The sequence below is a fragment of the Oncorhynchus gorbuscha genome, linkage group LG11 (assembly GCF_021184085.1).
Source record: "Oncorhynchus gorbuscha isolate QuinsamMale2020 ecotype Even-year linkage group LG11, OgorEven_v1.0, whole genome shotgun sequence".
NCBI classification, from domain to species: Eukaryota; Metazoa; Chordata; class Actinopteri; order Salmoniformes; family Salmonidae; genus Oncorhynchus; species Oncorhynchus gorbuscha.
Genome location: NC_060183.1, coordinates 25,342,453 through 25,357,855, shown reverse-complemented (window position 1 = coordinate 25,357,855; position 15,403 = coordinate 25,342,453). Strand labels below are relative to the sequence as shown.

Below are 15,403 nucleotides of genomic sequence, written 5' to 3'. Positions count from 1 at the left end.
AATACATATTGTAGGCTACACTATTTTAGGGGCTTAATCTGTCCGGGAAATCGGCTATCAATGAGCAAGTACCCCAGGGAATCAACACCAAGTGCATATTGTTTACCCAGTAACTTATGTGAACTGATGTACAGTACATGTAGTCTAATACTTTTCTGTACAGTGAGTGTTTTGTCTATATGTGATTGAATCAAATTCTGTTCTTTACATGCTTACTGACAAAAGCAACAAATGTTGAGAATGAAAGAAATACACTACAGCCTGTAGTGACGCTAACATGCAATCAATTACTATACATTAAGAAGCTTTGTGGACTCCATTTAATGACATCTGTTACAATTCCATGTTACACAATCACAAATAATGAGGAAGGTACAAGGGCATGAAGAAATGACACACAGAGCAAATCCCATATGCTGCAAAAATACTGATATGTTTTCATTCTAGTAGCCTATTCATTCACTACCAGGTAATATTTTGTGAAAAACCATCACAGAAATATAGAACAAGACTTGTGAAAGAGCTTGGGGCTGGTATCTCATTTCCTTATCAGGATATTCATTCCTTGGATCATGTTGATCACGTTCAGCTTTGTGTAGAAGTGGAATTTCACTGGCATCAATTTCATCGGCATAAAAGAAGGCCAACAACATGTCTGCCATTGTCGTATACCTTCCTTGGACTCTATTCGACTTCCGCCTTACCACGCAAACTCGCCCAGTGTGTCTGGATTTGAGTACCTCCCTGACCCTTCACCGAATGCGAATACATTCGGGGCTGCCTGATTGGTCCAGAATCTGATGGGTTGAGCCAGAACACACTTGAGTAATGCAGCGGTTTGAAAATTCCCCATTGGCTGTGATATTCTTATTGGCTATCGCTGATCCAGTCGCTGTTGACTTTTTTTTTTTGTACAACACCCCTCGTCACCACAAACAACTTCAATGATGGCAGTCTCAGACTAAAGCCTGTCGCGAACCACAGAGAAGCGGCAGAATAGAGCGCGAGTCGCCAGGCTAGGCTAATGGTTCGATTCTGGGACTGTGAAAGGCAACTGACACATTTATGCGACAGGGTTCAAGACTACTACCCTCCTTTCACCCCGAAGTCATGGAGAAAGAACAGTCGAATGGGTAGGGGCACATGCGTGCAAAGCTAGCAAAAAAACAAACAATGAAAGTGAAAAATAATGAACAATAAAACATGACAGACATATATTACTTGTTTCAAAGTGTATTACTTTCACATATTTGATACATCTGTATTTTTTTTTTAAATCGATACTTCACTGGAGGACTTCAACACAACAAAGATATTCAATGATATACAGTTGAGTCTCTGCCAAATAACTGACATTTTCTGCTCCTTTTTGGATGATAACGTTTCAGAGTTAAAGGAGAGGGACGGATAGAGAAAGACAGATGAATGCTGCATTACTTACACATAGTTTAACTACAGGTTGTGAACCTAAATGGGAGGGACGTGGATATGGTCTTCGTCGCACACTTTTACAGTATCAAAAAAACAAAAAACAATCAAAGAACGATATTCGCATACTTTAAAAGGGGTCTTTTTTTCTAATTTACTGCTGTGTGCAGAAGCAAGAGTACATCTGGCGAGAATATGGTCTGCACAACAGCCAGACTGAAACTAGCCTAGTCCCAGATCTGTTTGTACCGTATAGCCAATTGTCATGTTTGATACGACAATGAATAACCATAGGAGATGGTTCAGTAAGATGGCACAATGAGATCTGGGACCAGGCTACACTGAAACGTCAAGTTTACACAAGTATCCACCAACAGAAGCACAGTTAATCTGATCTAGAGTAATAACTCCCAGACATGTACAGTCAGAGGGAAAAGCACAACGGGGCTTGATGAAAGACAATGAAACCTGTTAGGTCGCGACTGCATTACTTGAACTCTGCTATTTTGATTGCAAAGACGCCACAATTCAACATTCTTCACCAAATACACACTTCACTTTGTGCAATTCATTTTCATAGACCCCAGTTCTCTGACAGCTGGGTAGACTGCATATGTTCTTAGACTTACAGGCCTACTAACTACGATTTTGGCAGTTGGTTAAGCGCCTAACCAGATTGCACAAATGAATGAGTGGATATAAAGTGAATATAGAAATGAAACAAGGTCCTTGAGTGTGTAAAACCATGGCATTTGATAAAAATACCAGACAAAGCCTTTTTAAAACAACAGAGCTGCTTTTCGTCATTATAATCTCCCGAATGAGTCAACAAAAAGAGTAATACAACAATTAAACATCTGTAAAAAAAAATTACCACAAATAAAAGATACTTTCAGAATACGATACTTGTTTTACATTAATAATTACAAATATTTCCCATTTATGTATAGAATTCAAAGGATAAATTAATTTACTGGATGGAAAGGGGTTTGTTCTGATATTGCAGGTACCTTCATCAGGCCTTTGGTGGAGTGTGTGTGTGTGTGTGTGTGTGTCTATCTATCTGAGGCCATGGCGTCCTGGAAGCCCCACACCTCCAGCAGGGCCACCTGGAAGCTCTCGGTGGAGCAGAGCGGCGGGTTGTCGAAGGTGGTGCAGCGGGCTGTGCGCCCGTGGTTCAGTTCACCGTCGATGTACAGCGCGTTGCCCTCGCCTCCCCCTGACAGGAGACAGAACAGCAGGAGTTAAGACAGAAAAATGAGCTGTATCTAGGCGAGTGCACTGGATCTGAGAGATGAATAAAACATTTAAAAAAGACGCTGAGGGAGAAGAGAGGCACTGGTAAGGGCCACAGGGATCCTCAGTTCCTAGATGTTAGTTTAAATGCAACATTGTCAGGTCGACATCAGTCATTGATGAGGACAATCTACTCACTCTGGACAGTCTGTTGGATTAAGAACAAGAGACGCTGGTTAAGAAGGACTGATTTCCACTCACCCACTATGATGGAGTCAACGTTGCCGGCCATGAACATGGAGGTGTTTCTGGAGTTGAGGTTGAAGTGTCGGGCCGAGAGGAAGGGTGACAGGCGGTTGGAGGGGTCAGCGGCCGGCCTCTCCACGGGGAGGCTGTTGTCATCAGAGCTCTGCCCGTCGGTGGGAGCCTCGTCCTCAGCAGGGTCCTCACTGCTCTGGGCCTTGATGGAGGAAGCCAGCTCTGGGTGGCGGATCACCACCCACTCATACCTCTCCATCTCCGGCTTCAGCTATATGGACAAACGGAGAGTAACAATCATTGATCACGTTTGAGTGTTTATTTTCATATATTTACACACACTTGAGGGGTTTACCTTGAATCATCCAGACACAAACTGGATACTGAGTCATATTTGGTGGTTTTTCTCTCCCCGTGCATGTCTAATAGATCTCGACGGCCATCTTACAGTGTGTTGTTGCGTGTTCCTGTCCCGTGTGGCTCAGTTTGTAGAACATGGCGCTTGCAACGCCAGGGTTGTTGGTTCGATTCCCACGGGGGACCAGTACGAAAAAGAAGAGAGTCTGCTAAATAACTAACATTTTTAATGTATGTGGTGTCAAGTAAGGATCAAATGCTACTGTACCGTTCGGCTCCAGTTACAGGAGTTTCCGATGAGCATGTGTACGTGTGTGTTTCTGCCTGTGCAGGCAGACGGTCAGAGCACATAGCTGTGCATCATCCTCACCACAACACTTTAATAATTAAATGGAAAAGGAGTTTGAAAGAAGGCCATTTCTAGATCCAGATACACTCAGCAAAACCTCTCTAAAAATGTACAAAACCTTTTGTTAAATAATCAGCTATACCACTCAAGAAGAAATACTGCATTTTGGACGTGACATGCTTTTCTGTTCAGAGTGGGTGGAGACCAGACTGGTGACAAGGAGGCTTAGTATTGTGACAGTGGATGAAGAAACTTTTTGTAAATGGCGCCCCCTGGTGTCCACTCTTGGTCACAAATTGCTATCTCGGGAGGCAAAATTATATATGGGACGCACCCAAAAGAATCCACATAACATTCTAATCCCCAACAAGGTTATTATAGTTGTGATCTTCTATTTCGTTTTTTTTATTTGAAATTAGTTTAGGATTATCATTTGAAATTCAGTTTAGTTTCAGTTAGTTTTCAGACTTGATTTACGTCATTCAAACATTTCTATTTAATATGATTTAATATTCACTTTTAGTGTTTGGGACAGAAAGTAGCCTTATGCATGGGAGGCTAGGAGCCATTTACGTGTTGTAGGCCTATAGCGGCAGGTAGCCTAGCGGTTAGAGCATTGGGCCAGTAACCGAAAGGTTGCTGGATAGAATCCCGAGCTGACAAGGTAAAAATCTGTCATTCTGCCCCTGAACGAGGTAGTTCACCCGCCGGTAGGCTGGCATTGTAAATAAGAATTTGCTCTTAACTGACTTGTCTAGTTAAATAAAGGTAAAAAATATATAAAAATATCAGAGGTACTCAAGTACTATTTGAGATGATCTGGTCACACAAATGTCCTAGGTGGCAAACCCTAGACACCCTTCTTGATGGCAGAGAGAAAAATTAGCAGTTTTGAAGCTCATTTTCTGCCATTCTACACATTATGCCATTGAGCAAAGAGAAAATTACATTTTAAAGCTTATGTCCTGCAATTCTACAAAATGTCCACGACTTGTGTGTTCATATGATACCAGGAGTCTACAAAGAAGCTGATCGTGGACTACAGGAAACGCAGGGCCGAGCACGCCCCCATTCACATCGATGGTGCTGTAGCAGAGACTGCCGTGTCCACATCACTAACGACCTATCATGGTCCAAACACAGTCGCGAAGAGGACATGACAACACCTCTTCCCCCTCAGAAGGCTGAAAAGATTTAGCATGGGCCCACATATCCTCATTAAGTTATACAGCTGCACCATTGAAAGCATCACCACCTGGTATGGCAACTGCTCGGCATCCGACCGCAAGACGCTACAGAGGGTAGTGCGTACGGCCCAGTACATCTACTGGGGCCAAGCCTCCTGCTATACCAGGCGGTGTCAGAGGAAGGCCCTAAAAATGGTCAAATACTCCAGCCACTCAAGCCACAGACTTTTCTCTCTGCTCCTGCACGTCAAGCAGTATCGGAGCTCCAAGTCTGGGACCACAAGGCTCCTGAACAGATTCTACCCCAAAGCCATAAAACTGCTGAACAGTTCATTAAATGGCTCCCTCGACTTTCTTCTTTTATCAATCAATCAATCACCTCACCAAATCTACACATTACCTCAATCGTCCCAACTACCTCGTACTGCCGTACACTCACTCCTGTATAGCCTTGTTATTGTTATTTTAGTGTGCTATTTTACTGCATTACCATTTTATCTATTTGTTCATTTTCTTACTTTTAACTGCATTGTTGGGAAAGGGCTTATGAGTAAGCATTTCACAAGTCTAAACTTGTTGTATTTGGTGCATGTGGCCCAAAAAGTTTGATTTGAGTCGAATCCTGACCGAATTCCAAAATTCTTGTCTTTATCCTGACATTCTTTGTGGGTGCTGTTCAGATGAACTTTGAGGTTGGTTGGGCTTTTCCATATTTACAAAAACAAAAATAAATTCTCCTGAATTTTGTGATATCCAATTGGTAGTTACAACTTTGTCCCGTCGCTGCAACTCCAGTACGGACTCAGGAGAGGCAAAGGTCGAGAGCCATGCGTCCTCCGAAACACGACCCGCCAAGCCGCACTGCTGCTTGACACACTGCTCGTTTAACCCTGAAGCCAGCCTGTGACCGAACCAGGGTTTGTAGTAACGCCCCTAGGACTGTGATGCAGTGCCTTCGACCGTTGCGTCCTTTCCAAAAATGTACTCAAAATCATCCCATACGGAGCTTTGCCTTTTGCCGCCATTGTTCACGCTCAGTTTCCTAAATTGTTTTTCCAATTGTCGTTTTTACTTTAGTGTGTTTTAGTTTGCTCCTCAACCTTGCACCTCAAAAATAATTTGGATGAGAAAAATTAAGTAAACACAACTCACCCTAAAGACAAAACATTCTCCAGTCCCAAAGAAGCTGAGTTTGTTCCCGCCTCGCTTGCGCTCCTCCCAATCGGTTGAGAGAAAGGCTCCACATACCTGGACAGACAATACAGGGCATGGTGAGAGGGTGTATTACAGTAGAATCAAAGGGAGAAGTGGGATAGGAACTAGAAGGATGGGACAATGTCAAAAGGCGAAGAAGAATGACTACTTTTTTTTATTTAGTCACTCAAATTTCGGTACTATAAAAAGTAGATACTGCACATGTATTCATAGATGTCATTAAATGATAGGTCTTTACCATATCAATATGATTGAAAAACTAGACTTAAAACACCATGCTTACTTTTTCAGTGTCATAATAATGTGAGCTCGAGAGTTACGTGTCTATTGCCGTGGTTGTCATTATACTCTTATACAAGGGTGGTAATGCACACACAATGTGTAAGTGTGTGTGTGTGTGTGTGTGTAAGGTCGTTACATCAGCATCGCAGGTCCGGATGAGTAGCAGAGTGGGCTCATACCCTTCAACATGAGCGTAAAACCTGGGACAAAAGGAATGGACAACCTCTATTACACAATCTGGCCATGTATGCATGTGTGAAATGAACCAGAAGAAAAACACACACATAAGCTTCCCTTTCACGATCATAATGCATCTTAAAGATGAGAAGCAAAAAGGACCCCTTTTAACTGACAACAACATTACATTTAGCCTACAGTGCGATACATTCCTTGTGTTTTTTTTTTTTTACAAGGTCAGATTACATTCAGTCTTGGTTTTATGAACATACTGCAGTTTCTCTTTGGTCAATGATTTCTATGTAGCATAATTCAGAAAGTTAAAAAAACAAACGTGTGAATTTAAGTCGGAGATCAGCCTTTTTCACTAGCTGAATGAAAGTAGGAAAGTCTTTATGGCCCCTAGTGATATACTTTGGATAGCTCTGATACTCACCTGTGTCTCAGCTGATGAGCAGTAAACCAATACAGGTGGATAAATATTAACTAAACCTACAGTATTGATCCCAGGGGAAAAAAGTGTCAGGCTACGGTTTGCATTCTATAAACAAGATTCTGTTTCTGTGTGAGCTATGAATATGACCCTGAACTAAGTCTTCCGTCTGGCCTGAGGGTGATGGATTTAGTACCCGAGGCTGTACAAGGGCAAGGGAATATTGAACAAGGGCCATTGCTGATTCATCACTAAACAAACGTTATATTCTAGTTCTATTGCTGCTGAACACAAAGACATAAATGGGTGACCTTACTGTCCAAGTCATTCCCTTACCCCTCCTTTAAAGAGGCAATCTGCAGTTCAAACAATAACAAAGTGACAGACCCGCCACTGTTTTGGTAAATAGTTGAGGGATGGGGCTGGAGAAATGTAACCGGTCTCAAATGAATAGACAGATGTAATGACTGACCATCCATGATATCAAAATGTATAGTTTTAAGCATTTTTTAGGATATGAAGTGTTTGTGTACAATTACATTTATAAACAATGGAGTAAAACAAGCTTATATTTTGGGGACTGGTAGGGTAAGAGTTGATTGAACTAAGCTCATGAGGCATTTCTAAGTTTTATGAATCTATCAATCTATATATACATACACACTCACTACCGTTCAAAAGTTTGGGGTCACTTAGACATTTCCTTGTTTTTTGAAGAAAAGCTAATTTCTTGTCTATTAAAATAACATCAAATTGATCAGAAATACAGTGTAGACATTGTTAATGTTGTAAATTACTATTATATCTGAAAATGGCAGATTTTGAATGGAATATCTACAGAGGCCCATGAGCAGCAACCATCACGCCTGTGTTCCAATGGCATGTTGTATCAGCTAATCCAAGTTTATCCTTTTAAAAAGGCTAATTTATCATTAGAAAATCCTTTTGCAATTATGTTAGCGTAGCTGAAAACTGTTGTTTGAGTAAAGAAGCAATAAAACTGTCCTTCTTTAGACTAGTTGAGTATCTGGAGCATCAGTATTAGAGAGTTCGATTACAGGCTCAAAATGACCTTTCTTCTGAAACTCGTCAGTCTATTCTTGTTCTGAGAAATGAAGGCTATTCCATGCGAGAAATTGCCAAGAACCTGAAGATCTCGTACAACACTGTGTACTACTCCCTTCACAGAACAGTGCAAACTGTCTCTAACCAGAATAGAAAGAAGAGTGGGAGGCCCCAGAGCACAACTAAGCAAGAGGACAAGTACATTAGAGTGTCTAGTTTGAGAAACAGACACCTCATAAGTCCTCAACTGGCTGCGTCAATAAATAGTACCCGCAAAACACCAGTCTCAACGTCAACAGTGAGAGGCAACTCGGGATGTTGGCCTTCTAGGCAGAGTTGCAAAGAAAAAGCCATATCTTAGACTGGGCAATAAAAAGAAAAGATTAAGATGGGCAAAAAAACAGCCACTGGACAGAGGAACTCTGCCTAGAAGACCAACATCCCGTTGTCGCCTCTTCACTGTTGACGTTGAGACTTGTGAGGCGTCTGTCAATTTGATGTTATTTTAATGGACAACATTTTTTGCTTTTCTTTCAAAAACAAGGACATTTCTATGTGACCCCAACTTTTGAACGGTAGTGTGTAGATACACATTTAAAAGTAAATAAATTGACGTACCAATCGCAAATTGCCCCTTTGTGGTAAAGTAGGCATGGTAGCCAAGATTGTGGCGAAATGTAGAGTAAGCTTTATGGTAAATTGGGCCCAGTGCAGGGTAAAGTGTACCATTGAGGATGAAAAAATGGGCAGAATATCAGTTTCTCGGGTACATTACAGCATACCGACGATATTATTGCATATCTGCGACGTAATCATGTCTGCAATATAAATCGCATATCAGCGATAATGTTGCATATTTGCGGTGATATAGCATCTCGATGACATGAAAATGTCGCTATAACCCAAGCTTAGTTGTCTCTCTAAGGTTAGGTTGGTGTGGAACCTGAGACAAAGGATAAAGTGGGTACAGGAAGAGCGCAGGGGTACCAACCTTATTTTCCCCCGTGGGCCACATTCGGTCTCCACTGAGGTCCAAAGGACAGCACTGAAACTTGATTATAATTAGCCAAAAATAGCCTAGTATATGGAATTGTCAATGCTCCCTGACTGTCTAGCTTTTGTTTCGGTGACTGTTAGCAATCTGGACAGAGTGTAGAGACTGTATAAAAATGTAGGTCCATTATCATTTCCACCCACTTCTAATTTGGTTTTTAGGTATTTCAATATAGACGGAGACCGTTTCCTCGCGGAAAACACATGCGGCCCACATCGGAATCAGTATGTTTGACACCCCTGGTGTAGTGGTTTGCCTAGGCTACAGTGAGTGGCTAAAGTGAGACTGGTAAAGTGGGTACCGGTTGAGGCTGCAGCCGTGGGTGGACGTGGTGAAGAGAAGCTGCGGTTCGCACAGGGCGAAGCGCTCGGGGATCCACGACCAGATGTCCCTCATCTCCTTGGCGCTGACCACCTCCGAGGAGAAGGTGTCCGGGTTCAGAGCCAGCTGCACGTTGCGCCTGTAGCCATGGTAACCGGGCAGGAAGGAGATGACTACTTTGTCAGTAACACACAATCTCCTGATCGGTCAGTCAAAGTCTTTGTACAGCATGTAGGGCCATGAGGTTGTGGTAATGGAACGTTAATAGAGTATTTTCTGAGCTTGCCTGGATATGTCATGGTTGTTGTTACTGTACAACTCCTGACCTCAAGGGTCACAGCGTGAGTCAGTCTGGGACTTTATTTAGACCTATTCAATTGAGTGTTAACGAGAAGCAAAAACCAGCACACTGTTTCTTGGTTTTGCCTATGGTAGTGTGTTCTATGTCCAAATCCTGTTTTCCCGGTCACTTATAGTTAAATTATAGTTTACAGAGAATGTAGACACGGTTTCTAATACAATTTATCACTAATGAGGGAGATCAGCTCAAGTATTAACAGGTGAAGAGAGAGAGCTGAGAGAGAGAGAGAGAGAGAGAGAGAGAGAGAAACACCTACCTCAGACTAACAGAGCCAAGTGCAAATGGGAGAATGGATGAGCAGTAGACACATGGACACAGGAGTCAAGGTGAAAACAGAAGACGACGGTGGATGGAAAATGGACAGCAAAAAAAAGGGGGGAAAACTATGAACAGAATGGTGAGAAAAGAGCCACACAGACAGCCACAACAGGAAAACGTGTGAGTGAACTAAAAACAGAAAATTAATGAACTATCCAAATGCTTTTAGCGGCAAGGTGTCCAAATGCTTTTAGCGGCAGGTCGTACCGGCTTTATAAAGCCAGGAACGACAGCCACTTTTCACTGGTGGTTTTGCCTAGCTGGGATGCCGAAAATGTTACTTTTTGTAGCAGGATAGGACAAGATACGATTAGGAGAATTAGGTTAAGGTTAGGAAAATGGTTAGAGTTAGCTAAAATGCATAATGTCACATCCTTTCTAAACAAGACACTTACTGGTGGCTAAAGTTGTCATGCACATTTTATAAATGTTTGTTTTGAGTGCATGCCTCTCATTTGTAGCATACCATTCTGAATTGTTTCATGGCTTTTGAACTTAGAACCATGTGCACCCAATGTCGTGGTAGTTACAGTCTTGTCTCATTGCTGCAACTCCCGTACAGACTCCGGAGAGACGAAGGTCGAGAGCCGTGCGTCCTCCGAAACACGACCCCGCCAAGCCGCACTGCTTCTTGACACAATGCCCGCGTAACCCGGAAGCCAGCCACACCAATGTGTCGGAGGAAACACCATACACCTGGCGACCGTGTCAGCGTGCATTGTGCCCAGGGCGCCACAGGAGTCGCTAGAGCACGATGGGACAAGGACATCCCTGCTGGCCAAACCCTCTGCTAACCCGGACGACACTGGGCCAGTTGTGCGCCGCCTCATGGGTCTTCCGGTCGCGGCCGGCTGCCTGGACTCGAACCAGGATCTCTAGTGACACAGCTAGCAATCCAATGCAGTGCCTTAGATCACTGCGCCACTCGGGAGGCCTACGTAGAACCTTGTCTAATGTTTATTTACACGCTGCCATTAGCTAAAGCGCTAGCATAGCATTAGCAGAGGTATTAGTGTCCACGCCCTCATTGATATCCATTCATTTCTCTAGAAGTAAATTATCTCTCCAATTTCAATTACACCCAATAGAGCTCATGCTATGTCTCTAGCCCTCACTCACCTCTTCTGTTTGACGGTGATACCCTTCTGCTGCAGCGACTTCTCATTGGCGAGCTGCAGGAGGGTAATCTCTTTGCGACTGAACAGGCGAATGGAGAAGGCCTTCTCCAGCAGCTTGTCCGGGGTGATGCTGGAGCCGATGGCTTTGACAAAGGTCTGGATCTCCGCCTTGACCTCTGCAGAGTCCTGTTTCTGGCCCTCGTATGGCTGAGCTCCAGCCCCGGCTTTCTGCTTGCGATAGAACTTGAGCAGGGCCAGGGCCACGCGATACAACACCTTGTATCCTTCCACCAGGAAGACGTCTAGTACCCGGGCCACGTGGCTGAAGGGCAGGTCGCCCAGCACCCAGCGCTGCCAGCCCGAGTACACTTCCATCACGTCCTGCGCTGTGGCCACGATCAACTTGTGGGCGGCCGGGCAGTACTTGTTGGCCAGGTCGCCGAAGGTCATGCAGCTGGATTCGTAGGCCAGGAAGGTCTGGTCCACCAAGCGTCGGCCTGGCTCGTTGCAGGCCAGCAGACGGCTGATGTTCTCGAAGCACTGCGCCTCATCGGCACTGAAGTGCAGCAGGAGGGCCGTTATGGCGGGCAGCGCCGGGCAGTGCGAGATGTCCGGGAACTGGCCAGCCAGACAGGAGATGACCCGGTGGACGGTGGTCACTGCGTCTGCTTTGAGGCAGTAGAGCGGAACAGCGCTGCCGTCCACAAAGTCCGGCAGTGGGATGACGGACGAGGCTTTTTTACCTGTGCTGTCCCCCATGAGGTCACGATAGACCTCAGCATCGGGGGTGACGGTGCGACAGGGGATGGCCTTGATGAGTTGCTGGTAAACCTGGGCACGAAGCTTGTGGTTCTTGGCCCAGTGGCCCTGCCTGGCCAGTTTCTTGAGCTCCAATGGGTCCTTGACATCCAGTTTGGAGGGGCCACTGCTGTTGGCCAGGTCCCCCATCTGGGTCCAGTCCACAAAGCAGCCGTAGTCCTCCTCAGCCATGGCTGCAGTATCTTCTGGACTGCGGCTGAGGGGTCTTGAGTATAGCTTAGCCTAACTAGCCTTCTGTCCTCTTCACAACAAATAAGTCCAGGGTGTCTCTCAACCACCCATGATGTTTACTACAGAGAGGGGAAAAGAATGAGAACATTGTTACAAACATATGGGTTTGCTTGACAGGCTATTTGGAACATAATGCAGGGGGAGGGCGGGACAAAGTAAAGGGAATCTTGTATAAGCTAGCCTGTATGTGAGCGATTGCGGAATAAGACCTTTGATGTAGGCTAAAAATATGCAGCATACACTGGCTATATAGGTTGCCCTGACCGGCTGAGACTGGTTTTGACTAGGTACTATACATCTACGACCAGAAGTTACTTTTTCATAGCAGGTTAGGAGAATTCATGTAGCAGGTTAGGATAAGGTTAGAAATAGGGTTAGGGTAAATGCTCTCCTGCTCCAAAAACTGACTTCTGGTCATAGATGTACTACATCTAGTCACAACCATCTAGTCTAAACAGCCATGTCTCAGGGCAAAGGTTGAGTGAGCAATTAAGGGCAAATGATGGTAAATATGTCTATCGTTTAAAGCAGCAAAGAAAAATGATGTTGCATGACAGAAGCGGATAGAATTATTGAACTAAACAACACTATAGTATGGGATCATCTTGGGTCACTGACCTCAAGCCAGAGAGAGGGCTGCAAGCCCAGGTACAGAGATGGAGCTGAGTGATTCCCCCAGCTAAAACTAAATGACTTTAGTTAGCTGGCTATAGATTAACTATATTATAGAACTGCATTATTATGCTAAATTAACTGTCTGTGTGTAGGATCAGCCAGCAAAGGGACACTGATGATAACAGCTAATGTGATCAAGACAGCTGGCTATACTGAACAAAAATATTTAATTTAACTACGTAAATCAGTTAAGAACAAATGTTTATTTACAATGACAACCTACCCCGGCCAAACCCTCCCCTAACACGGACGACGCTGGGCCAATTGTGCTCCGCCCTATGGGACTCCCGATTACGGCCAGAAGTGATACAGCCCGGGATCGAACCAGGGTCTGTAGTGACACCTCTAGCACTGAGATGCAGTTCCTTACACCGCTGTGTCACTTGGGAGCAACAATTTCAAAGATTTGACTGATTAACATTTTATTGAAGGAAATCAGTCAATTTAAAGAAATTCATTAGACCCTAATCTATCGATTCCACATGACTGGGAATACAGATATGCATATGTTGGTCACAGATACTTTAAAAGAAATGGGCCTCAAGATCTAGGCACGGTATTTCTGTGCATTCAAATTGCCATAGATAAAATGCAATTATGTTCGTTGTTTTGTAGCTTATGCCTGCCCATACCATAACCCCACCGGCATCATGGGACAGTCCGCTCACAATGTTGACATCAGCAAACTGCTTGCCCACAGGACGCCATACACGTGGTCTGCAGTTGAGGCCTGTTGGACCTACTGCAAAATTCTCAAAAAAACAAAAAACGTTGGAGGCAGTTTATGGTAGAGAAATGTACATTAAATTATCTGGCAAAAACTCTGGTGGACACACCTGCAGTCAGCATGCCAATTGCACCCTCCCTCAATATTTGAGACACCTGTGGCATTGTGTTGTGTGACAAAACTGCACATTTTAAAAAGTGTATTTTTATTGTCCCCAGCACAAGGTGCATCTGTGTAATGATCATGCTGTTTAATCAGCTTCTTGATATGCCACACATGTCAAGGTGGCTGGATTATCTTGGCAAAGGAGAAATGTTCATTAATATAATATAATAATAATAATAATATATGCCATTTAGCAGACGCTTTTATCCAAAGCGACTTATTAACAGGGGGATGTAAACAAATGTGCAAAAAAAAATGTAGAGAAAGAAGCTTTTTGTGCGTATGAAAAAGGTATATGATTCACCTCATGAAACCAAGCGTAGTTAGCCAACACTGACTAGGATAATTCATTTGACAGGCGACAAGGTGCCGACACCACATCTCTGCATAGCTATATGGGGCTGGGTAAGAAATGCATTCATATTGCTGGAATAAAACGGACTAAATTTCGTTGGTCAGCTAGCTAGAACCCCCGAACGCCGTGAAAACTGATAGTTAGTGGTAACCCTGGCAAAGGTGACAGGTAGCGCGAGCTAGAAATGCGGACAGAGCGCACGCTAACAAAGCGGTTTCCTTCCATTCACGATAGCAATTGACATTGGTCCATTGTCTGATCAGTGTTATCACCAGGTCAATGCATAGCATAACATTAGCTAGAATAGCTAGCTAGTTATCACGTCAAAATAGTTTGCGACGACAATAAAGCATTTTCTTCAGATGCAGAGCGATAGTCAGCCAGCTAGCACCTAGCTAACTAGCGACAAGATAGCGAGACAAATTCTCTTCCTCACTGTCAACATTGGTTATTGTTGAACTTGCATTGCGAGCGGGCTAACTAATATTATCACGATACATAAGGGAAAGAGGACTGCGCATGTGTTAATAACTGCTGAAGAAACGACAAGACATGAAAAATACCTGTCAAGATATGAAATTACCCTACCTGGTTTGGTCAGATGTCTTGAGATGTTGGAGCTGCAGTCATATTTGTCAGTTTCGGACATGCGCAGTATCCCTACTCCTCTAACCGCTACTAGCAGGAGCCATACGGCGGAGTGTAGAATGCAATTCATATCGGATTTGTTATGCCATTTTTTTATTGTCTTTACGCTTTGTTTGATATATGAAATTGCACTGGCAGCTGCTTTAAATGATGGGGAAAACCTTATAGCTATATACAAGTCCAGAAATCATTCAAACAAATAATGTAGCAGGGTGAAACAACCATTAGCCTACAATTAAAATCTAATGACCAAACATTAGAGTGCAAAGAACTTGAGAAGATTTTGAAAAACAAGATGCGCCACTGCTGTTTTAGGCAACATCTGAGTGACTGTGAGTGAGCCAGTTGGGAGTGGTGGAATAGAGGCAATATCATCTGATTCATCAAGCTTTGTTTACAGGCCTGGATGTCTGTCAAAGTAGTTACGGGCACTGGAAAAAGGACTGGAAGGCACCCAGGCAATTTGAACAAAACCCTGCTTTGTCCTCCTACTCAAAAGCACACGCCAAAAACAACGCCCAGCACATGACAGTTATTACAGATAACTCAATTAGGCCATCATTGCCACTCCAATATGGTCCTGGCCTTGTGTTTTTGCTTTGTATTCTCTCATTATATTGTTCA

At 43.7% G+C, this 15,403-nt stretch overlaps 2 protein-coding genes across 6 annotated transcripts in view; one reads left to right on the top strand and one right to left on the bottom strand.

Moving 5' to 3' along the window:
* Positions 1-293: 293 nt before the first annotated feature.
* Positions 294-14,854, bottom strand: tbc1d24 (TBC1 domain family, member 24). Of its 4 annotated transcripts, none has more exons than XM_046369100.1 (9): positions 14,720-14,793; positions 13,517-13,636; positions 11,161-12,268; positions 9,980-9,985; positions 9,343-9,501; positions 6,449-6,512; positions 5,968-6,063; positions 2,926-3,193; positions 294-2,647 (listed from the first exon to the last, which is right to left on the bottom strand). In XM_046369100.1, the coding sequence occupies exons 3-9, from the start codon at positions 12,147-12,149 to the stop codon at positions 2,484-2,486; spliced, it is 1,746 nt and encodes a 581-aa protein (XP_046225056.1). In that variant the 5' UTR covers positions 12,150-12,268; positions 13,517-13,636; positions 14,720-14,793; the 3' UTR covers positions 294-2,483. The 4 variants fall into 4 exon arrangements, with proteins under 4 accessions (XP_046225056.1, XP_046225055.1, XP_046225053.1 ...); XM_046369099.1 differs by having other exon boundaries at positions 13,517-13,626; positions 14,720-14,774; XM_046369097.1 differs by lacking the exon at positions 13,517-13,636 and having other exon boundaries at positions 14,720-14,854.
* LOC124048373 (alpha-1,6-mannosylglycoprotein 6-beta-N-acetylglucosaminyltransferase B-like) overlaps positions 14,142-15,403 on the top strand; it is a 67,631-nt gene continuing 66,369 nt past the window's right edge. For both annotated transcript variants that reach the window (XM_046369096.1, XM_046369095.1), the window contains exon 1: positions 14,142-14,181. The gene's annotated coding sequence lies outside the window, so the exon portion shown is untranslated. The remainder of the gene's footprint in view (positions 14,182-15,403) is intronic.